The sequence below is a fragment of the Ambystoma mexicanum genome, chromosome 2p (genome assembly GCF_040938575.1).
Source record: "Ambystoma mexicanum isolate Mex_15411 chromosome 2p, UKY_AmexF1_1, whole genome shotgun sequence".
NCBI lineage: Eukaryota > Metazoa > Chordata > Amphibia > Caudata > Ambystomatidae > Ambystoma > Ambystoma mexicanum.
The window spans coordinates 1,425,841,088-1,425,867,560 of NC_090923.1; the positions used below are offsets into that span (position 1 = coordinate 1,425,841,088).

General features: G+C 48.0%; 1 protein-coding gene across 2 annotated transcripts in view; it reads right to left on the reverse strand.

Annotated features, from left to right (window-relative positions):
• LOC138567581 (zinc finger protein 665-like) overlaps positions 1-26,473 on the reverse strand; it is a 728,415-nt gene that overhangs the window by 647,108 nt on the left and 54,834 nt on the right. For both annotated transcript variants that reach the window (XM_069645953.1, XM_069645952.1), the window contains exon 3: positions 18,316-18,387. In XM_069645953.1, the coding sequence (XP_069502054.1) occupies positions 18,316-18,387 (72 nt within the window). The remainder of the gene's footprint in view (positions 1-18,315; positions 18,388-26,473) is intronic.

The following is a 26,473-nucleotide window of genomic DNA, read 5'->3' on the forward strand; positions in this document are numbered from 1 at the left end:
CGCACTGCACTACTCTGAGGCGCTCTAGGATGCATAGCATTGATTGTAGATACGGGTCACAACGACGCAACTGGGATGTGCCCTAAATTCTTGAAATGCCCACTACCATAATGTCCTGGAATGTCCGGGGCCTGAGCAATCACATCAAGACAAGGCCCATAACATTATGGCCTATGGCCAGAGACACGGTTGTAAGATACTACCTCCGCAGGAAACACACTCAGAGAGCCCTCTGGCAATGAACACGGCATCTCCCTGGGGCCCTAACAGATATTATGCTTCCTATTCCTCTCGGGCCAGGGGGGGTACTGACTGTCATCCATAAATGCATTCAATTTGTGCTGCACAAAAGTTACATCGACCTCGACGGCAGATATGTGATTCTGCATAGCACAATTGTGAATAGAGAATATCTCCTCGTCAACACATACGGGCCCAATGTAGACACTCCTGACTTTGTGGATGGGGTGGCGTCCATACTCATGGGGTACATGGGAATCCCAATAATCTGGGGAGGGGACATGAATTTCATTTTAAACACGAGCCTGGATAGGACTGGGAAAGCTCCCAGGCCACTATCCGGCGGTGCACGCAGGCTATTAACACATTGCTCAATACACAACCTCCATGACGCTTGGAGACTGCTACACCCATTGTCTCACAAGTATACTCACTATTCCTCCATTCATAACAGTTCCTCCAGAATTGACCTATTTCTGGTATTGGGCGAATCAGTGGGGAGGATCAGGGGTGCGCAGATACTGACCCAGACCCTGTCAGACTATGCCCCAATTACCCTATCTGTGGAGTTGGGGATGCCTGTGCCAACATTTAATACATGGGGATTTAAATTGGCTGCGCTGTGGGACATCGTGTTCAAAGCAGATATCCTGGCTGACATTGAGTCTTTCTTCGAGCTTACCTCTCCCCAGGCCACTACTATTGGGGTACGATGGGACGCCTTCAAGGCTTCATTAGAGGTATGTCCATATCTAGAGAGGCAGGGTTCTTGAAGACAATTACAGCGGCCCTAAGTCGCTCCGAGGCCAGACTGCGGGAACTGGAGCAGGTGCGCAGAACGCCGTCTAACCCATCCACACTAGCCCTAATTAGTGATGAACTCCAGGCATTCAACACACACGCAACCAGAGAGCTGTTATACTTTAGCCGGTGCGTAGGTATGGGGAGGGTGACACGCCCGGGAGAACACTAGCTGCCCTGGCAAGGGGGGAGTGGGGATAGGCCCAGATCACATGCATCAAAGACATTCAAGGCACTACTAGATATGAGGACCAGCAGATACTCGATGCCTTCGCCGAGTTCTACTCGGACCTCTATGCCCAACCCCCCGAACACAGTGAACACCATATGAGGGAACTTCTTGACCAAATCCCTACCACAAGTTTCTCACTCACCTCCAGGGACCAATTAGATGCCCCGCTCTGCCTCGATGAGATTGTTGCTGCCAATCCGGACCTCCCCAAGGGTCCGATGGACTTACGTCCGAATTCTACCAGGAACACATCGCCATTCTGGCCCCCAGGTTGCTAGAGGTGTGGGAGGAATCTCTTCGAGTGTCTTCCCCCCCCCACCATGCGGGAAGCCGTAACCACGGTACTACTTAAACCCGGCAAGCCCAGCGAGGAATGCGGTTCCTACAGGCCCCTTTCACTGATGAACCTGGACACTAAAATCTTCGCCAAGGTTTTGGCAAACCGCTTCTTCCCAGTGTGGTACACGAGGATCAGGCAGGCTTCGTGCCGGGGAGTTCTACCTCTCATAACATCAGGCGGCTGCTTAATGTGATGTCGCGGATAGACCAGGGCTCAGATGCGGTCGCCGTAACATTAGACGCCCAAAAGGCATTCGACATTGTCTTGTGGAGATACATGTGGGGGTGCTGGAGACAATGGGCATTGGCCCCAATAAGATTCAATTCATCCAACTCCTGTACACCTCCCCAGTAGCTAGGGTACGGGTTAACTCCCTAACGTCTGCCCTGATCCCGCTCTCTAGGGGGACTCGCCAGGGCTGCCAATTCTCCCCCATCTTGTTTGCCTTGGTAATTGAGCCCAGGGCGGACTACATCAGAACACGCCACTCCCACAGGGGGATTCGACTAAAAGATGCACCCAAAATTATATCCCTTTACGCGGATTATATAGAGAGCAGAACCCCTATTACAATGGCTCCCCGCTTGGGGTGTCCGAGGGCTGGAACCTACACACGACATGGCCCTTTCGCAGCGCTGGAGATCCCTGGGGTACCAAGCACTCACCGATTTCAGTTTATAACCCCACAGACATGGAGGCCGGGCCACTCTGGGTCAGCCCTAGAACTGCTGCAATACTACAGGCTCCACGCAGCTTTCCGTGCCGCATGGCCCACCTTCCCTGCTGAGCCCCCTGACTCGACTGGGATCGCATTCATCGCTAACTCTGGAGGTGCCCGGGGTGTTGTCTCCTCATTGTATAAGCTACTGCTGGATAGCACCCCGGTCCAGTCCTCTAGGGCGCGGATCGAGTGGGCGGAGGAGCTGGACCTGGAGGTGTCAGACCACATATGGGGGAAGATGTGCTCGCACACCAATAGAGTCTCTCTTCATTTCCGCTACCGTGCCATGCAGTTCAAACTGATACATAGGCTATACTACACCCCACTCAGGATCTCCAGGTTCACGCACACTGGACAACACTCATGCCCCCGGTGCAACATGGATAGAGCTGATCACACATGTTCTGGACTTGCCAGAAACTGGGGAAATTCTGGGAACAAATACTTGCAACACTGTCGGAGATCACTGAAAGTGCTGTTGATCCGGACCCCCTGGGGGTTCTCTTTGGAATATGTGACTTTGGGAGGGCCAAGGGCATGACTAAATTTTTAAACATAAGTTGTATTCTAGCCAAGAAATGCATTCTTCAGAACTGGGAGAATCCCTCTCTCCCCACATTCCAGAAATGGTTGAACTTACTCACTTGGTCCCGAAACTGTGAGGAGGAGTATCTTGACATACTTCCCAATCACTCACGCCGCAAGAATATTTGGGCTGCGTTCAACAGTTATCTTAATAACCAGGAGTGGTGCGAGTTTGAGAGCATCCGCGCTCTGGTGTTTTAACGCACTGTTTAAGTAGGGCCAACATTGCATGTTCTCCCCCCCCCTTCTTGTTATTGGCCTGAATTGTAATACTGTGGTCCTATGACAATCATTGTGTGATGTTATGCACTTATCTGATGTAAATGATAACCGCTTGTGCTTGTGCTTGCTGTTCACCTCTGCCAACAAAAATTAAATATAAAAAAAAAAGAAATAACACTTTGTACTTATTAAAAAAATTGTACCTATATACACACTCTATGTGGCACTGCACAGCACTTATATTCAGTAAGAAATGCACTAACTACAGACAGTTTTAAATGGGCAAGTGAATTCTTAAGTGAGGTATAACAGCATTGAATAGGGAAGAAAGGCAGGTTAGTTATGAACAGTGGCAGAATGCATATTTTAGACTAAATGAACAAGTTACTTACCCCTGGTAACATTCTTTCGACTAAATGTTCCTCCCACGTATTCCTCATCTTTGATATTCAATATCCAGTATCAGCTGCTTCTGAATTTCTTTTTCGGCTGCAGCAATGGCTGAGGAGGTAGTAGCCTCTGCTGAGGCTGATCTAGCACCTCTCCCTTTTCCACCACGAAAGGGTTTTCTCTGTTGGCCTCTTTGACTGGCCGGCCCCCTCCCTTTTCCAAAAGAGGAATAGAAGCGAAAGGGGCGACTCTTCCAGGAAGATGAGCCTGCGTAAGAGTGTTGTTGAGGCTGATTTATAGCGGCGCTAAGTGATTTTGCTGCCGCTTTTGAGGTCTGCAGTTTCTCCAAGCTATCGTCCGCCTTGCTGCTAAACAACCTCAAGCCGTCAAAGGGCATATTAAGTAATCTAGACTACACATCAGGTGCAAACACAGATTTCCTTAACCATGCAAACCTGCGTAGGACCGTGCTAGATGCCATGGACTTGCTTACACTATCCGCAGTGTCCAGTCCTGACTGAAGGCATTCCTCCACAGCCTCTTTACCATCTTTTACTATAGCCAGGAAAACATCCCGTTCCTCACCTTCCAGGATGCGTTCAGCCGCTGATGCCATGTAGTCCCACAGGGTATATGTATGTACATGTATATGTAAATCTTGCTAAAGTGCAAGTGACATTAGTCGATTTAAGGGCCATGCTGCCCGAAGAAAAAACTTTCCGGGCCCAAGCATCAACTTTTTATCATCCCTGTCTGGTGGTATTGATGGGTAAGCTGATTACCTAGTGGAGGTTGCAGCTTGAACCACTAGACTTTCAGGGGAGGGATGTTTAGATAAATATTCTGGATCTGAAAAAGATGGCCTGTATTTTGGTACACATTTCTTGTTTACTGCTGAAATAGAATCAGGAGTATTCCAATTTCCCATCACCCTCTTTTGAAGTGCTTTGTGGAATGGAAAAACAGGATCTTTTAGAGGACCTTCACTCAGGATGTCCATCATGTCATCCTGGTCGAAATCTGGGGAAGCTGCCTTCCAACCCATGAAATCAATTACCCTTCCCATAAAATTCCTATAACTAGGATCAGCATGATCTGTAGGGTCTAGTCTTTCAAAATCCACTTCCGGTGAAGTGTCTAGGCCATTGGAATTTTGGAGACGGTCATAAAGATCTGTTGTTTTGGAATTCGGATCCACTAGCTCTTCAGGGACCTCTCTGGCTCCAAACCCAACTCCAGCTGAAGTGACATCCTTTTCAGAGGCGTGTTCTTCAAAAATAGATGACATGGATCTGAAAAATTGCTTCTTGGTTGAGGATGGAAAGCTTTTTCAGGTAAAGAGGGTGGTATCGACTTAGGCATGGGTAATGGCGTTGATAAAGACGACTCTGGCTTCGACGTTTTCGAAGGTGGCTTCGATACTGTCGAAGAAGGCTTCGATACAGTCAAAGGCACCAACTCCATTTTCATCAGCGGTTTCGACGTAGTGGTCGTCGACTGTGTCGAGGCGAGTTTCGACTTCGCCGATGTCGATTCCGCAAGGTTTTGACTTAGTGCGAGGCGTCAGTAAACTTTCCCTTGATGACACTCTCGACTCTTTTTCAGCTCTTGCATGTTTAGATTTTGATTTCCCTCTGTCACTTTTAGAGTGGGTAGAGGCATGATCACCACGAGGCAACTTCGTGGAGGTCTGGCCCGCTTTCTCAAATATTTTAAGCATCGAAGCCCTAAAGGCCTCCCATTTTTCTGGGGAATTGTGTTTGGATGGATAAGTTACTCTCCTCTCAGAAGAGGAAGAGGAGGAAGAAGACCTGTGATGTCACTTTTTTGACTTCTTAGTCGAAGACGAGGAGGATTTCCCCGAGCGACTCTTTGATCTCAACCTCCTCGACTCATGTCGAAAATCTTGACTAGATTCATCCGAATCTTTTTGTCTTTCAGAAGACTTGTACGTTTCCTCCCTCCACCGCCAGCTTACCTCTATGCTCCCTAAGAGCCTCATTGGACATGGCCTGGTAGGAACTGCACTCATCAACCCGATGGTCTGGGCTGAAGCACCAGAGGCATTTCCGATGGGGGCCGCTTATTGACATTTTCCTACCACACTTCTGACATTTTTTTAACCCTGTATTGGGTGTGGTGGGAGTAGATGAGGACATCGTCGATGAAAAATCTGATGCGCCGTTCATAACACGAAGCAGTTGCGTCGGAAAAACAGAACTGAGGTAACGGCGCTGCTCGAGCCCTTTATATAGCGGATGACGTCGACGCTCGACGGCGGCCCTCGAGGGACTACGACTCCGAGGCATCGAACACAGAACCCTCTGGTGAAAATCTTTTCCTGAAGCAGCAAAGCTGGGAGATGCATTATCATAAGATGAGGAATACGTGGGAGGACACAATCCATTTGAAATGTTGTTTACGAGGAATGGTTAAGGCTGTCCTAAGAGCGTTATTCTGCAAGATCTGCAGTTTCTTTAGGATATATTTGTTAGCCCCAAGATTTACAGGCCGATTCATGTAATTCTTCTCAAAAGTGTCGCACGCCGCTGGCGCACAGCGTGCCCGTGCGAATGTCTGCCCCAGCCGCGTGCGATAAAATCACAGCGTATTCATGGATTCTCACCTCCAAAAGCAGACGTGGCGCAGCGACCCTGCAGCAGCGCCAGTTACGCCCCCAAGAACGCCCTCGCGCAAGGAAAAGCCATCAAGATCGCAAAACCATCGCAAAGGGCTGCGCCAACCCTGCACCAGTATACCGGACTGGCAAACAGCAAACGCAAAGCGGGGAACGCGTATTACGGGTGTCGGGAACACGTGTGCGTGAGAAGTTTCACACGCGATCTGGCCTGGGGGAGCGTGTGCGTGTATTCCAGAGGTGCGCAAGAAGTTCCACACGCGATTGGCCTGGGCGCGTGTATTTCAGAGATGCGCGAGAAGTTCCACACGCGATTGGCCTGTGCGCATGTATTTCAGAGGTGCGCGAGAAGTTCCACACGCGATTGGCCTGGGGAAGCGTGTGCGTGTATTTCAGGGGTGCGCGAGAAGTATTACACGCGAATGGCCTGGGTGCGTGTATTTCAGGGGTGCGCGAGAAGTTCCACACGCGATCTGGCCTGGGGGAGCGTGTGCGTGTATTCCAGAGGTGCGCAAGAAGTTCCACACACGATTGGCCTGGGCGCGTGTATTTCAGAGGTGCGCGAGAAGTTCCACACGCGATTGGCCTGGGCGCGTGTATTTCCGAGGTGCGCGAGAAGTTCCACACGTGATCTGCCTGGGGGAGCGTGTGCGTGTATTCCAGAGGTGCGCAAGAAGTTCCACACGCGATTGGCCTGGGCGCGTGTATTTCAGAGGTGCGCGAGAAGTTCCACACGCGATTGGCCTGTGCGCGTGTATTTCAGAGGTGCGCGAGAAGTTCCACACGCGATTGGCCTGGGCGCGTGTATTTCAGAGGTGCGCAAGAAGTTCCACACGCAATTGGCCTGGGCGCGTGTATTTCAGAGGTGCGCGAGAAGTTCCACACGCGATTTCAGCAGGGTACGTGTATTTCAGGGGTGCGCGAGTATTTTCACACGCGATTTCAGCAGGGTATGTGTATTTCAGGGGTGCCGGGGAGTCCTACATGTGATTTGGCAGTGTGGGTCCTCCCAGGTGTCCACCTGTACACCCTCCACGACCCCTGCAGGCAGCCCACACCACAGGGGACTACCCTGCATCCCTGGTCATGTCCCGCAGGCAGCCCACCCAACATGGGCATGCCCCCAGCAAAGGCACATGTCTCCTTGCACTACTGATCACCAACTCATGTCCCCTTGCACCCCCACCCCCCAGCATTGCGGGGCACCTGCCAGCAGGCCCCCACTCATGTCCCCCTGCACCCCCACCCCCCAGCATTGCGAGGCACCTGCCAGCAGGCCCCCACTCATGTCCCCCTGCACCCCCACCCCCCAGTATTGCGGGGCACCTGCCAGCAGGCCCCCGCTCATGTCCCACTCATGTCCCCCTGCACCCCCACCCCCCACCCCCAGCAGGCCCCCACACATGTCCCCCAGCCAACATGTCACCACAGGGGACTACCCTGCATCCCTGGTCATGTCCCGCAGGCAGCCCACCCAACATGGGCATGCCCCCAGCAAAGGCACATGTCTCCTTGCACTACTGATCACCAACTCATGTCCCCTTGCACCCCCACCCCCCAGCATTGCGGGGCACCTGCCAGCAGGCCCCCACTCATGTCCCCCTGCACCCCCACCCCCCAGCATTGCGAGGCACCTGCCAGCAGGCCCCCACTCATGTCCCCCTGCACCCCCACCCCCCAGCATTGCGGGGCACCTGCCAGCAGGCCCCCACTCATGTCCCACTCATGTCCCCCTGCACCCCCACCCCCCAGCATTGCGGGGCACCTGCCAGCAGGCCCCCACACATGTCCCCCAGCCAACATGTCATCACAATCTAGATCCCTGGCCCTTATGGTCAGCCTCCAAATGCAAAACACCCACTCGAGTATTGCATCCACCCACTTAGAAATGGCAATGACATGATAGAACCCCAATAGCAAGTTTTGAAATGAACACATGGCCCTCACATACACCCAATGGGTGTCAGTGAATCTCAAAACTCATATCATGATATGCATGATACCAATGAGATGATACTACACATTGAAGTCTGATGAAAAAAATGTATTAAAAACAGCATAAATGGAATTAAAAATAAACAAATGACAATGGGAATCAAAAACCAAAAGCAGCATGTCCGTAAAATAATGAAAAACGACAAATCATAATCCAAAGGAAAGGTGTCCAAAGTCACATTTCAAGAAAGTAAATCCAAGGTAAAAACAAAACCGAAAACCATTGCTCCATGGGTAAATCCAAAAAAAATAAAAATCCAACAGTCAACTATATACAGATAAACAAACCAGGGTCCATGATCCCAACTGAAGAAATGAAACCTACATAAAAATACTACCTAATAAAATAAAACTATATACAAAAATGTGGCCCATTGTCCAAAAGGTCCAAAATAAATAAAAAAGCAAAGGAAACCTAACACTAACTACATAACTATTTACAAGGGCAACGGGCTAGTCCGACGGCTCACTGGTTGTTGTCATGGGCCAGGGCATCATCGAACTCCTGTTCAATGGCTTGGAGGCGGGCATGTTCCCTGGCCCCAAGGTCCCGCAGGGATAATGCAGTGTCCAGCTCCAACTCCCTGCGAAGACCCTTGAGGCACTCAGCCCACCTCAGCGCCCTCCGAATGGAGTTCTCCGCCCTGACCATTGTGAGCCGTTCCTCCTCTGCCCGCTGCCGCTCGCACCTATCTGCTGGCCCAACCGCTCCCACATGGAAGCCACTCCCATTCCAGGGTTCTCCTGCCCTCCGGCCGATGCCTGCACCCCTGATGTTGATGGCCCCGAGCCATGATGCCTCCCACGTCGAGCCTGCCGCTGCCTCCGACGCAACTGCCTGTGCCAGCACGACGGCATCCAGGCTGATGGAAACCACTGACGCCGTCGTGCACGTGCCCTGCCCGATGATGCCGTCACATCCTCCATCTGCTGGGGTCCAGTTGCTGGTGTGTCCACCCCTGCTGGACCTCCAACTCCCGACTGTGGCAGGGATGGGATCTCCACCGAGGTGGCTGCATTGGTCGGGGCAGGTCCACAGGGGGCCCTGGTGGCATCTGGGCCGGAAGACGGCATGGAGTACGACTGGCGCATAGCCTCCACAGAGGAGGAGAGGGTCGCCAGAGTGCCCGACACATGTACGAGACCCCCGACCATGACCGCTCCCAACTGGGCCACGTTGCCATGGTGCTCTTCGTGATGATGTGCGTGCTCCCCCCGGGAAGCACGCACCTCATCACGAATGACAGCCGTGCGCAACGCGACACCAATCAAGACCTTCTCCATACGGCCAGGGGTCCCCTCGTCCGCAGGTGGAGGGGAGTCAGATGACATGGACATCCCCCCTACCTGCGGACGGGCCTGGGATGGGGCATACCTGCTGGTGCATGGTGGTGCAATCACAGTGTCAGGGACAGTGACATGCACAGGCACCTCCACGGCGACCTGTGCTGCCTCCTGCCCCTGCCCCTGGACTGCACCACTTGCACCAGCAGGGATGCCCCCACCAGGCCCCAAGTGCGGCTCAGTAGCGGCCTCCTCCTCCTCAGTGGAAACCACCAACCTGGATGGCTCCACACCGTCTTCCGCCGTTGCAAGCCCCTGTGGGGGCTCACCCAACCCTTCCGCTGCAGCCGTGGGGGCATCCCCGCCACTTAGCTCCACAGCGCCGTCTCCGCCCTCTTCTTCACTTTGCGCTGTGTAGAGGGAGACATAGAACACAAGCATCAGGGTACTGTACAATGGTCCCCTAGACAGGAAGCAATAGCAGATGAGTGGCACTGTCAAAGATCACTTCCATCATGTCCCTCCACAACACATGCGTCAGTGCAGGCAAAACACATGCAGTAACAGGCATGGCGCATGCTATGGACATAAGCAAACATCTCCAAGGGACTCTTGAAGCATACAATGTTGTTTTTGGACTCACATGCATCATGGGTCATGCCTATCACATGCACACACTTCAACGTACTTTCATCCATCTGGACTCGTACACCCCAGACAGTGGATGGAAGGATAACTAGGCTGCATCAGTGAATCTGAACATTGTCACAGACATGTGTCATGCATCCATGGCATCCACAAGTCACAGAAACGCAGGTCAGAAACACAGACATGGACACCATACATGATCATGGCATCAGCACCCATCCCTCACCTACACCCATGTCCAGGAACAGAGACTGGCATGCTCTCATGTGTCCATTCCGCATAGGGCTCCCCATGTTACATTTAAACACATACACCAACCGTGTGCTTCACACATTAGTGGTCTCACATGCATGACCATGATGTCCCTGCACACACACACGCGTACATGGCCTATGTCACACATACAGGCAAGTATCAGACAACCAGCACGCTGCAACATGCCCTGTCTCACACAGCAATGCTTGGCCACTTACCGCTCGACTCCAGACGGGTCTGCCTCTCAAGGATCTGGGCATGGAGCGCTGGGCGTACGCGTTCCAGGACCCTCAGCTGGATGGTACTCATGCTGCCCCGGCCCCCCTCCATGAGGCGCCGGGCCTTTATGAGGGTCCTGGACCTGAAGTCCTCCCAGCGCTTCTAGACTTGCTTGATGTTGCGGGTTGCCACCCCCTCCGCGTTGATGGCAACCACAAAGTCGTCCCAGATCCTGTCCCGTCCTGCCTTGTCGACGCGTGGTGATCCTCCACCAGGACACCGAATTCCTTCTGACTGAAGCTGGTGGCCCTCTGCCCCTCTGGCTGGGGGTCGCCAGTGGTCTCGGATGGTGTTTGCCCCGACATGGCGACCCCCGAGGCAGGCGTGGGTGGGCAACTGGGTCCTGGGGCTGGGCTGTGGAGCGATGGTATCCCAGTCGGGAGTGTTCTGTTCCAGCAGGGGTGGTCACAGCAACTGGACCCCTGCAGATGGCTGATGTGCAGGCACCAAATGGCAGGGCATGGTGGCAGCAGGCAGGCAGCAGCAGATGGCTCGTGGAAGGCTGCTCGGGGCTCTGGGGGGCAGTAATTCGGCCTTTTGGGCAGGAGCGTGGTCTTCCGTGTGCTTACGCGTGGCCAGCTTGATACGGAGCGATTTGGCACGTGAAAATTCTGCACATCAGCGTGTGAATCGAGGAAAGGCCCTTAGCGCGTAAGCGCGTCAGCACGCATACGCGATTCCATTGGACCAAAGGCCCTTAGCGCGTATGCGTGTCTGACGTATCGCGCACGGGCGTTGCTTTTCGTGGGGTGCGGTGCGTGTGTTTTGCAGGCGTTGGGGTTCACACGCTATTACTTCACAGCGGGTGGGTGTTGGCTACGCGTTCTTCTACACGCAAGGCAGACGGTGAGTGGTATCCTGCTCCCCCAGGCCCGATCGCGTGTAAAACCACCCGCGAGCCCTGAAATACACGTACCCCGCTGCCCCAGGTAAGATCACGTGTAAAAACACCCGCGAGCCCCTGAAATACACGCACCCAGGCCAATCGCGTGCAAAACTTCTCGCGCACCTCTGAAATACACGCACACGCTCCCCCAGGCCCGATCGCGTGTGGAACTTCTCGCGCACCTCTGAAATACACGTACACGCTCTCCCAGGCCCGATCGCGTGTGGAACTTCTCGCGCACCTCTGAAATACACGTACACTCTCTCCCAGGCCCGATCGCGTGTGGAACTTCTCGCGCGTGTAGAACTTTGGCGCACATTTTTTTCCTGCGCAGGGACGCTACCGCCTGCTTTCGTGTGGCGGACATGTATGGGCCTGTGCGCGTCTTTGGCCGTGCGCTGTTTTTCCCTATTCGATTCCATGAATACGTGTTGTAGGCGAGCGTGTGGGCGTTCTGCGCACTTGCCTGCTGTACTTCCCCCGTGACGCCCACATTTTCACTAGTTGTTCCCCATTCTGCGTGTAACGCCCCGTGTTACGCCTACTTTTGTTATGTGCGCCGCGCTATGTGTGAATGCGCACCATTTCAGCGCACATCCCACATTTTGCGCGTGCACGGACTTCCATGAATAGATTTGCGATGTTTTCTGTGCGATAATCGCACTTGCACTGCGATTTTCGCTATTTCTCTGCGAATCGCACGTGTGCACCGTTTTTTCGGCGCACATTAATTCCATGAATCGGCCTGATAGTCTGTTGCAGTAGTCAATTTTCGATAATGTTAGGGCTCTAGCTAGCATGTTGCAGCTTTTGGTAGAGAGGAAGGGTTTGCATGCTCGAATGAGTCTGCAGTTGTAGGCACTTGCCGAAGCTGTGGCGCTGACCTGTTTTCTCAAATTAAGGGAGGAATCTAGATAAAAAACTAAGGTTTTTACTTCACTGGCGACTTTTATGATGTTGCCATCTATGTTAAACGATCAATAATTTTCACCTAATTTGGAGATGTTGGTGGGAGTGGCTAGAAGGAGGAGTTCTGTCTTTTCATCATTCAGGCAGAGGCCATGTGTGGCCATCTATGTCTGAATGATAAGGTAGATTCTGTTAATCATGGCTAGGTCCTTCGCATAGTCATCTGTCAGAGGGATAAGGATCTGGGTGTCATCAGCATAGTTCGTGTAGGTAACACCCATGTGATCTAGGTCATCAAACAATGGTTTGGTAAAAGCGTTATACATGGTGGGTGATACACACAAACCCTGTGGGACTCCGCATGTAATGGGGATCAGATTTGCGGCCGCTGAGGCAGAGAACATTCTCATCGACATGTTGCTTAGGAATGATTTGATCCAAGCTGTGGCTTCAGGTGAGAAGTGCCATGTTGTGGAAAGGTGGTTGCAAAGGATCTTATGGTCGACCAGGTCGAAGGCCGCCGATAAGTCCAGGAGAAGCAGGAGGGCTGAGTTTCCTTTATCTTTAAGGTCATCTATTTGTATTTTTAGGTCAATCAAGGCTGTTTCAGTGCCATATTGTGGCCTGAAGCCTGATTGACGGAGACCTAGTAATTTGTTACACTCCAGGAAGTTTTGTATTCGATTATAGGCAGCTTTATCTATAATCTTCAACAGGAAATGGACAGTGGTAATAGGTCTGAAGTTAGTGGGTATATTTGGGTCAAGAGATTTTCTTTTAGCAGAGGCAACACCCATGAGTTCTTTAGATTAATTGGCACAGTGCAAGTGTGGAAGGAGGCATTAATGAGTGACTTGACAAAGGGATCGAGGATACTCGCAGCTTCCTTAATGATGGCAGGTGGGCACGAATCTCCTTGACAATTTGAAGGTTTTAGAGAAGCTATGATTTTTTGCACTTCTTGTGGTGATACTGGAGTAAATTTAAATCGTTGAGTAGAGGTGGGGATGTTAGGAAGATTTTTCTTGGAATTATCTTGCAGTGGCAAGGTGAGTTTTTTGTCAATGATTTTCTTTTGGAGAAGTGTCATTTTATTGGCCAGAGCCTCCTGGATTTTGGTACACCAAGTTTGGTCCTTGACACAGAGGTCAGTTTGGGGGGAATGTGATTCAAGTTTTCTAAGTATGATAAAGAGTTCACGGGTACTTGAGCTGGCTTTATCAATCCTTTCACTGTAGGAGTTACGTTTGGCTGTGATGATTTCATCTTTGTATTTCCTTTTTTCTTTTCTCAGGTCTTTGAGTTTGGAAGTGAATCAAGTGTTCGCATGGGCAGTCAGTTTACTTTTACACATCTTTAGGGGTGCGATGGAGTCTATGGCATACCTTAGGGTCTTATTATACAGCTCTACTAGTTCCTCAGGGTTGGATGATAAAGAGGATGCCTGCAGAGGTTTGAGGAAAGGCATAAGGTTGTTGACAGTAATATTGTTCATATTTCTGGTTAGAATGGGGGGAACAATGTCCTTGGTCATCACTGGAAGAGTGCAGTTTAGGAGAGTAAATGTCTCCTGTGGTCTGTCCAAGATAGTGGTTTGATAGCGGTTATATTGGTAGAACAGTTAAGGTCTGCTAGCCAGTCCAGGGTACGTCCTTTGTCATGTGTGGGCAGAAGAACTCCCTGGGTAAGGCCGAGTTCGGACAGGGAATTGGCTAAGAGTGAGGCCGAGTGGTCGGCTGGATCATTAAATCCTAAATTGAAGTCACCTAAAAGGATGATTTGAGAAGAGGGTTTGGCATTTGTTGAGATAATATTGATATTGTCATCTTCAAATGACCCTAAGGGTCCTGGAGGATGGCAGATAAGGTGCATGGTTAAGGTTTGTGATGTGGAGAGTTGCAGTTTTACAGTCAGAAGTTCACAGGCTGAGATGGAGACGTGGTGGATGGCTCTCAGGTTTACCAAAGCTTTGCCAGTAATCCAGTAATTGCCAGTAATCCCAGTAGGATTGCAGAGGTTGATGGACACCTTTGCGATATTTATGGACAATCACGCCCTTCAGATGAATCCTAGCAAAACCAAGATCTTGCAATGCTCAAAAGGCTGTAAAAAAACCAACCTTTAGATGGCACATAGGTTCAGAACCAGTGGCTATGTTGAATTCCTTGATATACTTAGAATTCTTTATTTTGGCTAATCCATCACTGACCAGTCTGAAAGAGTGGCAGAGGGAGTGCATTATACCCTTAACTAAACAATTGCTGAGGGTGGATGCTCTTCATGGCACTTACGCTTTGAAAGCTAGCCTAACATGTTGTGAGAAATTAAAGACCATAGTATTCTTCAGTTGCGCCAGGACAAAAACAGGTTTTTAATGTATGTATATACATCGAATGTCTTTCAGTTTCCCAAATGAATAGGGTGTCCTTCCGTTAACACGTTTTTCGGCCTGGAATTTATAGTTCCTGCTCACTATGCATGAATAGTAGTTGATTGTTATGGATTTTAAAGTGTGCCTGGGTTAGTTCCCTGTTTGAGTACTGGAGTTCAATCCCCTGGGATCGCGTCCATAACAATCAACTACTATTCATGCATAGCGAGCAGGAACTATAAATTATTGTTTGAGGATTCAGTCCTGTTTTTAAAAAGGCCCCTCAGGCCGAAACACGTGTTAACGGAAGGACACCCTATTGATTGGGAAACTGAAGGACATTCGATGTATATACAAACATTAAACAACTTTTTTTTTTCCTGGCACAACTGAAGAATACTGTGGTCTTTAATTTCTTATGAAGTAGGGGGCAATACTTCTTTGTATTCACAAGTGCGACGGACATCAAACCAATAAGTGTAAGCATCCAAGTCACAGAGTGACATTCTTAATACCACAAATTTAAAAATACTAACATTTCATGAGGGCAGAATTGTCCCTAAAATCTTGTACGGGATAGGTCTATACCCCCTAGTTTTGATGAACGTGTTGCCTAGCCTCGAGGCCCTAGTTTGGTGTTGTGTCCTGCATGCTCCTAATTCTGTTCCTATATACGCAGTTCGTTATGAATTGGGCGTCATCTCGCTTTTAGCACGAGCACAGTGGAAAACACTGTCAATGCTTAGGAAAATCTTATGTCCAGTGCCTGATTCCTTGTTCAAGGATTTGGAAAGCATTCTTGTGGCAGGGAAATGTATTTGGATGAACGAGATTTTCAATCTGTTATGAAAACCTTGCGCTTGGCTCCTTGCCATTCAGCCCGTTTATCTGCCTCTCCGTTTTTGCAACGCTAGCGGTTACCTTGGAGACGTGGTGTCTCGCCTCCAGGTTTCACGGAGCTCATGTGACAGAGCAGCTGTTGCTACGGTGAGGTAGGCTCCGCCCCATGCACAGAGGAATAGTTAAAAGAAGCACGCAAAGGGTAGAACGCTGCTTCTAATTAGTGTTACCATTGCTATCTTTACTAAAACTAATATTGCATTTTGACCTCTGAACGTCCCCCGGCTCCTCTCTTCGTCTGCTCCCTTTTTGGATTTGTCAAAGGTTTAACTGTTCGGCAGCGGTTCTGTCCGGCTGTCGAAACCCTACGCCTTTCTGCATTCCGAATTGGCTTCAACTGGAAGCCCTGGTAATTGTCACGGACGCCGCGGTGTATCAAACAGCCGCCAGCGTTCAGTGAACCGCTTCCTTTCACTGCGGTGTAACATCCAGCCACCAACGTTCTGTGAGCCGTTCTCTCTCACCGCGAAAACTGCCTTTCTGAATTGTGGCTTTCAGTGTTCCGTAACAGACGAAAGGGATTACTTCTGCTTTCTCGGAAAGGGTAAGACTCTTCACTCTAAATTAATAACTTCACTGCAAAAAGTATTCCATTGTCCACTTGATTCACTCACCTTAAATGCCTCCCGAGATCTGTTTTCTCCCTGGGACGAATATTATTCCTATTTTGGACTTCGTGACCTACCTCCTATTCAGCATTGAGAACTTGGACTAATATTACCACGGAATTTGTTGTGCACACCTGAACGCTATCCAGCTACAGTGCACTACCACGGCCCTAGTTGCGTCCCTCGTGCCATTCGGGGTAGCCTCCTATACTAATTTCCTGTTTTTTATTTTATCCTGCCGTTGTGGATCCTTTGCTCCCAGCCAGTCTCCTATTAGGGTAATCTCTTACCAACTCTGACATTTCGGGTTCTAGATAGGAATTCGGGGGAATAATCTACCTTTTCTTTTTTCTTAGTCTATGGTCCTATCTCCAATTCTTGCTGCCATTACCAACGTCCACAAGGCCTTTTCAGGTAGTTATTTGTCCTTCAGAAACTGCATCTGTTGTTTTACATACCACAACACGCTTAATTGTGTTTCATTTCTTCCCTACAGCCTTGGTGTGGCGGTGTGGGTATCCCCGCTCTTTTGGGTAACCAACTCTTAATTGTGTGGTTAGAACAACAAAGGGGTGTGTTGCATAAAAGAGTTCCTCAGGTTGAGAAGGTCTGGTTCTGGAACGTTCCCCAAAACGGAACTACTCCAGCTTAGACTGAAGAATTACCGGAGCAGCTCCCTCTCCTCTGGTGCCCTAAGGTCGAGCAACGCCCGACCTGTTCGACTAGTGGTGAGAAACACAATCACTGTAACCACCTTTTTTCAGAAAGAACTAGTTCTGTAATTGAACTTAGAGAGAACCCATGTAGAGTGAAAAAAACTTATCTGAACACAACTGGGTTAACAATATCGAAACAATGCATGGATACCCCTGTTTGAGTCAATTGAGGGGTGACCATAAGGTAGCGGGTGAGGATGAAACTCTTGAGCATCTAATTATAGCCTGCCCGGGCCTAAACGGGCAGAGATGGAACCATTTCAAAAAATGTTGCCCGGCTTTCTCAGGGACTGGGTGGGACTGGGTGAGCAAGTCTGGTCTGAATCCCTTTTGGGCCATGCAAGCCCTCTACGGTGGTTGCTGTGACAACCTTTTTTTAAATCCCTTCAGCTTGATGAATACTGAATGTTGGGTCTTCCTTGAATATAGTGCTTGCTTTTTTGTATTTTACTTTATTCTATTTTTCTTTTACGTTTACTCATCTTTTTCTCCATCTTCTTTTAAATGTATAGGGGACCCTGATTTGTGATTTTAGGTACTCTGTGTAAGTTTATTTAGAGTAACAGTGATTAAATTGTTTCTTAACTATTTGCTATGTATGTTAAAGGTTCATTTGGTTTAACCAATAAACATTTTTAAAAAAAATAATGCTGGAGAATCATGCATACATTAAAAGACTGAGGTTATCACCCCTACTCCTGACCCACATACTTTTTCTGTTTGATATTTTGAATGCCCCGCGTGGGTTTGACAGGCCAGTGTTTTACTGATGCACATCACGCCTAGAAACACCTGTGTGCAGGCGTGTTATAAATGACTTATCATATCATATCACATTTCATGAATTCAGTGGACTGTCCCTTGCAGGGAGGGTGCAGAACTGCATGAAAATCAAGGCTTTGGACTTTGATTTCCCTCACAAACGAAAATAGGTTATTTTGGTGGTGGAGGTTTAGCTCTACGCCATTAAAGCCTTCTATGGTTGGTGGATTACTAAAATGCATCATGAGAGCAGCATTTCATTTGTATGTCTTGCTGTGATATAATATTTAAATCAAGCATGCATAATTCCCCCTCCAAATCCGCAAATACAATCACAACTCTACATCATAACCAGAAGCAATCAATATTGTTGATCATACCATGTTTAATAAAACACATGTGTATGTGCACAATGTTGACGAAAGTGTACTGCTACTAGCACAATGTATACTGAAGCACATTTTCACTTGCCCAATGTTTACTAAAATGCATTGTTACTCACAGAACGTTTAATAATGCACATAGTTACTCACATGCTGCGGGCCTTCCTGGACAGTCCTTCTGCGGCAGCCCATCACGGGACACGTCCTGCTCATTTGACAGAGCTGTGCACAGGCGAGATGACAAGGTTACAGGTCAGTCTCTTTTGTTTTGTAGGAACAAAAATAAGCACTATTGCTTTCAGTAGCCTTGGAATGACAGATGTCTGCTTTATAGGTTGTTCTTTTTGTTGTAATGGGGGAGGGATATATTTTTTTTGCTAACTAATAAAAACAATGTTTCACTTACAGCAGCCAGTTTTGCTGCTTACGTCAGTGTTACTGTTAAACAGATATGTACCGAATTGTTGAATTTACCTCAGTAAGCTTTAGCAATGTTACACAAGTGACAGCAAATCACAACAAAAGTTCAATTGTGGCGAATTCAAATCATATAAACCACGAGGAGCACTGTGAGCTGATGTAACAGGAGAAGGATAAATCTGCAGTCAGAAACCCTGCAATGCATGCAGTCGAAGATAGGGGGAGCACCGTAGGAGGCTTTTACTGCCTGATTCTGAAGACGGTGAAACACCGACAATCCACCAATGGCGGAGAGGTGTCGTGACAGCTGCCAAGTAAATTAATGTAAATTGGGTGCAGAAGCAGCGCTGCAGGTTTCGGTGTGCACATCCAGTAAAAAAAGACAATGGAACATTCAAAGACACATTTCTATATTAAAGAAACTCCTGGACGTGGTAGGGAAACATTTGTGAAGGCGGTACTGAAACACCTCCAGAGATGGGTTGATACAGAAAGCCCACTGAGTCATCTGCAGGCAGGCTTCCAAACTGGCACGAGTACCAGGGATCCTGCGGTACCTGGCCATACAGAAACATATTGCCGTGACGAAGACCAAGCTGTTTGCGGTATTTTGAAGATTGAAAAACAGCCTTCAGCAGCGTTCCAAGAGGGTTATTATGGAAAGCTCTCTGTGCCAAAAACATACCAGATAACATTCTAAATCCAACATCGCTTCTATATTCCAACAATGAGGCAGCTGTTCGTTGGAGTTGGGGGGGTCAGGCTGTGGGGAAGACAACGCAACTGTTTGAAGTAACCAGGGGAGTCATACAAGGATGCGTCCTGGCCCCCCTTTTATTCTGTATTTACAATGACTCCATCATTGAGCACCTACTTGAGCCGGCTTTGGATACTCAGCGGTTGGGGAACGATAAAATCCCAGCCCTCTTTTTTGCCAACACCGCTGTTCTTGTGTCTACAACTGCTACTGGGCTGCTTTCAGCATTGTCTATCTTCACAAGGAAATGAGATGACCTGGGCCTGGAGATTAACGCTAATAAAACCAAGTCAATGGCGTTTAGTCCCAGGAATTCTAACTGCAAAGTCTTGCATTTAGGTACAGGGACATTGAGTTACAACAGGTGCCTTGGTATAATTTTCTTGGTATACGTTTTGCTAGTAATCTTGGCTGGGCTGGCCAGTTGCTCAACGCTAAGATAATATTGAAAAGAAAACAGTGGAATACTGGAAAATGTTTATTTCAAACATGGAGGAGGTGCCATTAAACCAGTCTTCGAAATATATCAGACCCAGGCAAAGGCATCAGCCATGTATGGCTCGGATATTTGGGGTTATGCCAACATGCGTTCCTTGTGTACGTTGGCAAGGACGTTTTTGAAGACACATTTTTGCTACCCCAGTGAACCCCAAGAGCGTCAATCCGCTTGGACTGCCTCATAGGCCCAATTGATGATGAGGCAAGTTTCAGACCCATGTATCTCTGGCTTCGAATTTGGGGAAACACTGGATTGACTAAACACCAGTGTCCCTCTGGCATACCTGGGAGTCCTTCCCAACAAGTCACATTTAAATTGACATACCTTCTGCCCCGGGCCTGAAGTTTCCTCCCAGTACTCCAGCATAGCACAAATAGGTACCAGAAAGCAAAGAGCGCTTACTGGCTCCTGCACATTCACGTAAAAGCTGGAGCACTGATGACGAAGTGTCCCACTCTGTTTGTTTGACGGGATGGTGCAAGAGTGCCCTCTTGCACATACACCTAGCCAGGACCCAGCCAGCATACCCAATGGGCCATACAAGGCTTGGGAAGAAAAACGCCCCGGCTTTGCATGCCCCTTGGACAAGCGCGGGTGGGAACAGAACTGTCAAACGGAAACAGAGTTTCCCTTTGACAGTGCAAGTCAGCCCAGGAGTGCTTCCTCAGCTGCAAAAAGTAGCAATTGAGGGAGAGCTCAGTGTGTGACGCATGTGTGACTGGGGAGCAAGATCTGTAATGCAGAGACCCCGCACATGCAGCTACAGAAATGGTGCAATGCCGTTCTGCATATTAATCAAGTGCAATGCAGTCTCCATGAAAATCAGGGCCTTATATCTACTCACCTTAACACACAGACAAACAATCACATACATCACTTAAAACGCAGCCACTTCTTAACCTAACTACTATTCTACACACCATAAAATGCAAACATGTTTTCACTTTTCGTGTGTTCACCAAACACATCTTTATCCTCAGCCACTACAATAAATAATTAAACTCTTATTCCTTACCAGTCATGTTGTAGATCCTGTGCTGCTTATATAACACGCTGCATTACTTAACCTACCCATTCACTACACGTGAAACCCACTTTCCAACACACTGACGTACGTATACACAGACTCATTCACACACTGAGAAATGTAAGGAACTCATGGTGGCAACAGTAAAGACAGACAAGTGATCACAGTTCAAGGATGTGAATTAAACTGAATATGAAGGTTGGAAAAATGCCTAACCTAAAGCTAAGATGGCAGCAAGCTACGACCATCAAATAAAAAATAAGGCAGTCCTAGTGGCGTTTTGTCAAATAAAAGGGCCTATACTAAGAAAAAACCTATTGGCAATCCTTACAACTAAATATAAAAGGAGTATGAAATAAGGTTCTCAGATCCTAAACAATTTCTGAAAATGCAGTCTTTTCCTTATCTGGCCCATATACATGAACTTGCAGTACCTTTTGGTTAAATCTAGGGTAGATAGAAAGGTGGGTGCTCCTAGTTTATCAAATAGGTCATCGATGCATGGCATGGTATAGGCATCGAAGTCCGATACAGCATTAACTTGATGGAAGTCTATGCAGAATCTCCAGGAATGGTCAGGTTTATTGACCAATACGATAAGAGAGGACCATGGACTTGACGAGGGCTCAATAATATTGGCTTCAACATTTTGTTGACTTCCTCAATCACTATCTGTTTACGGGCTTCTGGGAGTCGATATGGTTTAGGTGTTCTAATATAGTGGTATGTACCTTTTACTCTTCCTGGCTTTTCTGAGAATACATCAGGAAATGAAATCACTACATCTTTTAGATCTTCTTGCCGTTGGGTAGATAACTCAGAATTAAGTCAGCGTTATCTATGTCTTCGGGAACCAGACAGGCTAGTACTTTGGCATGGTTGGCTGACAGGTTCTCTTTCCACTCTTTCAAGAGATTGATATAAGTGGATTTACTGTTTTCTGCCCAGTTGGGCTACTCTACAAGTACAGATTCCAGTTCGTTCTATTATCTCAAAAGGTCCGTGCCATTTGGAGACATGTTTTTTCTCGGAAGATGGTAAGAGGACCAGTACTTTCTGTTCTATGGAGAATTATCTTAAATTCACTTTACAATCATAAGTGGGCTTTTATTGGTTCTAGGCCTTTTCCATACGACTACAAACTAAGTTTTGAACCAATTTCATATGTTCTCACATTAGGGTGGCGGTTTTCGAGATGGGAATAGGGGCCTCCTCTCATTCTTCCCAGGTTTCCCAGAGCATGTCCAAGACATCTCTCTGCTCTCTTCCATAGAGCAATTAAAAGGGACAGAAACCTGTGGAAGCTCGGGGGAGTTTCCTCACTGCAAATAGTGCCCATAGGATCATTCAGTCCCAATCTTTCCCATCCTTGCCTACCAGTTTTTTCGTAGAATTAGTTTTAGGGTTTTATTGAATCTTTCTAACAAGCCATCGGTTTGGGGATGGTACACAGAAGTTTGCAAGGCAGTAATGTGGAGTAGCTCTTTGACTTCGGCCATAGCTTACTCATAAAATTCAAACCCTGGTCTGTTAGTATCTCCTTGGGAAAGCCGACCATGGAGAAATACGGTAGAAAATGGAGAAATACGGTAGAAGATGTTAAAGGATCTTCTGGGTGGTATTATTTTGCATTGGGAATGCCTCTGGATATCGGGTTGCATAATCCATGATCACAAGGACGTATTTAATGCCTAAGCTCGAGAGGCCCAATTATGTCCATACCAATTCTTGAAAAGGGCACTTCTATGATCGGCAACAGGTTCAGAGGGGCAGGTGATGGGATGTGCTCGATGGTCTTTTGACATATTTTGCCCTTCTGGATGAAAGTTTTTATATCAGCGTGGATACCTGGCCAGTAAAACTTCCCACTAATATCTGCCTGGGTTTTAGAGTGTCCTAAATGCCCCCCGGTATGATGGGAATTTGCGATTTCCAGTACAACCTTTCGGTTGCTCTTGGGTATTACCAATTGCATTTTTACAATCCTTGTTTTAAGAAGAAAAAGGGACACCCCTTCTCTAAGCCGCCTTCTTCCAGAATAACTTTTAGAAAAGCTTCAGTGGGAGCTGGATAATTTTGCTGGGCAAAGGCTAGGTCAGGATAGATGGTGGGTTCTTCTCCCTTCCTTTCTTCGATGTTACGCGATTTATCAGCTTCCCAAAAGCCTAAATTACCTCTTTCTTTTTTATCTGGTTCTATATCTTTAAACTGAGGAAATAGAGGTCTTTCCAAAATTCCCAGGGCAATTCGATCTCCCCGACGTACCTCAAAAGGGATCTCGCCATGATTTTGTAAGAGAGCCTTCCCATCTCCCTGAAAGTCAGGATCAATAACACCTACTAAGACGTCTATCCCTAACTTCCACGCTACGCCGGATTTTGGGGCAAATCGGATTTAACACCCTGGAGGGGGTATCAAAACCAAAGTCTGTAGGAATCATTCCTCTTTTCCTAGTGGGGGTTATAGCTTCCCTACTGTTACATATATCAAACCATATGGATTCCTTGGTGGCGATGGAAGGATTATAGGCTCTCTAAGGTTTTGAAATTGTGGGGTTCCCCAATTAATTTCAATTGAGTCACATCCCACCTCTGACACCATATGTAAGGAACTCATGGTGTCAACACTAAAGACAGACACAAGTGATCACAGTTCAAGGGTGTTTATTAAACTGAATATGCAGGTTGGAAAAATTCCTAATCTAAACCTAAAGCTAAGATGGGAGCAAGCTACGACCATCAAATTAAAAATAAGGCAGTCCTAGTGGCGTCTTGTCAATCCTTACAACTAAATATATAAGAGTTTGGGATAAGGTTCACAAGAGAAAGAAATGCTCCTAAATGATAAGTCAGGATGTGTATCCAGGGTCTCCTTCCCCACGTTTTGAGAACAGGACAAAGAGGGACTCCTGAGCACAGCACACTCTCGAGCTTTCCCAGCACGAGACAACAGTTCCGTTCTCTTCTATCAGGACTGTCGATGGTCAAATCTCTTTTGCCCTAAACGTCTCTTGCCTTTGAGGACCTGATGCAAACAAACACAAAGTTCCTTTCCAAATGGACGATGAGTGATCACTTTTCACCCCCTCAATCCCCCCCTTCTGGGTCTCAGATCTTAAACAAGTTCTTTAAAGTCAGCCTCCCTCGTTGGGTTCACTATGACTTTCCTTGCGTTCACGAGTCTTAATGTCTTTTTAAACAGTTCACTGTGGACATCCCTCTGTTGGGTTCACCTTTGTCAACACACTGTTCATCGAGACTTAAGGCTTTGCCCCCTTTCCATCGGCATCCCTCCGTAGGGTTCACTTTTGCCAATTATGCAATTTCTTCTAGCTTCTTACGATACAAGATTCCCTTCCCTTAGCTTTACAATCTTCTGCCAGTCAAAGACTTGACTGTACAGAGGTATTTGCTAGACCCCTGTATGACCACTTTAACCTCTTGCTCGCTCTGTTCCCAAGGCCTTCTCGTAACAATAGTTTCAACAATCGGGCAATCTCCCAGAGTTTCTTGAGTGAGCACCCACATGGTGCCAGACTCCTGTGCAGCTGAGTTTCCCTTAATATTCACAGTTATTTTTTACTTTCCTTAAACTTGCTACTTTGTGACTTTCATTCAACATAGCCCAGTTTCTTATCGGTTCTCCCCTCGACTCACCGGCTGTGATGAACTGCTTTGCTTCTCTTGTCTCTGGAGTCAAGGCCAGTACCACGGTGGCAAGCGTCTCTCCCTGGCTTGGTTATCAGCAGATGAGGGCCCTGTGTACCCTTGACATCTGCTGCAACACACACTGGCTATTGTTTGCGGTCTTACGATTCCTTCCACTGAGGCTTTGCAGGCTTGGGTCAGAAAGGTTGCTTCTCCCCTTGTCAACCTTTCTTTTTTCAATGCCTTTTTCCTCCTCTTGTGCTGCCGTACTTGCATAGCCGAGTCGTGGTGTGGTATGCCTTGCTCCTACTGTGCTCTTGTGCTCCACCTTTTATCCCTGTGGGGAAGGGAAAGGGCCACCAGGTGTGTGAGATTGGGGCAACTTGCCTGACTTTGCCTGACCCTTGTATTGGGACATGACAGGTAAACGGCTCTGGTGTTAGTCCGTTGTCTTTCGTGGTGTGTGAAAGTGTTCGTTTCGGAAAGGGGGGGCAGTGTTTTTGGAATATCCCACATGGTACGATGCGGAAAAGGTGTTGAAAGGAGGCGGATACCGCGTTTGAGCCGTCAGTGTCCCACTTCCACTCCCCGAGGACCCCCCATCCAGGTGATCCTCCCTCACTGGTCCACCCGCAGGAACTGGATCCAATAGAGATGGCTGTGACCTGGCCACCTAGATGACAGATCCCCAGGGACTAGTTAGGGAGACACCTGGGCAGAATGACTACAGTAATAGTAGGTGTATTGGAATTATAGGTAATGTAGTAGGAGTAAGGCCAGAATGCTCATAGTAGCAATGTGTGTAAAGTAATTGTCCGTAATGTAGTGGGAGTATAAAGTGTTTGTAATATGAGTTATTATGAAATTAAGTCATTAGGAAAATAAAATGTACTGGATAAAAATAGAAATAAATACACATATTACAAATAGTTGCAGGTAAACAGTTGTGAGACACTTCTGTAAGTGCACTACACATTTAAACATATAAGCGTATTGTTACATATTGCAATAACACATGCATTGGTCTATGGCACTCGCCTTACCCTTACATACCCCCCTGTCTAGTATGAATGGCAGTGGGCACTTGTGATGGTGTGCTCGTAGGTGGCAGGTTGGATCGAGATGCTGAAGGTGTGGTACACCAGAATGGTATCTTATGCACTGTGACTATTGTGCAAATGGGCACTGTAGTGCTGGTGTCTGCAGAATGTGCTTTGAAGACCTTGTTACTGCAATGAACATATGTATGAGTGAATTGACTGTTGTCCCAGGCCTATAGCGCTTACTGCATAAGCTGCGGAGCAGCGATGCCCACTTGGGGCTCTTGTGTTATTACCCCCTACTCCCAATCCAAAGACTACTGACACATTGTAGGTAGTGTTGGCAATATTTTATTGCAGAATTACATGTATCATAATACAATTTATTCATAACATTTTACATAAAAAACATGAAAAGGTCCTTTTGGGCACCAGGGCCTGTGCCGTCTTTTCTCACGACTGTGTGACAACATTCGTTGTACTGTCATTCGTTTTTTCGTCTGTCTTTCTTTTTTTTATTCTCATTTTTTCGGATGCGTGACAAAGTAGAAGTCTTCTGCGGTCACTGAGCGGCTCCTTTGCGCTCCATTCAGAGTGATCTGTGTATTGGAGACCCTTGCTAGGAGGGCTACTTTTATCAGGTTTTTGTGGCCTTAGGCTATTTGTTTGGTGGTGGCCTTGATGCCCTTGTCAGCGGGCTGGCGCCTAAAACGTTGCATATGCGTGTGTAACCCCCTGTCCTGCTATGCCGCACTTCCTTCCCTTCATTTGTTGTTCTGCAGAGTGACACCTGGCTACTCTTGCCACCATGGTGTGATATTCTAACTTGCTTTTTGGTTCGCTTCGGTGGTCCCCTTTTTGTAGTGTGGCTAAAGGAAAGGGGGAGGGCAAAAACCCAGGAACTTAGGTGGAAAAAGG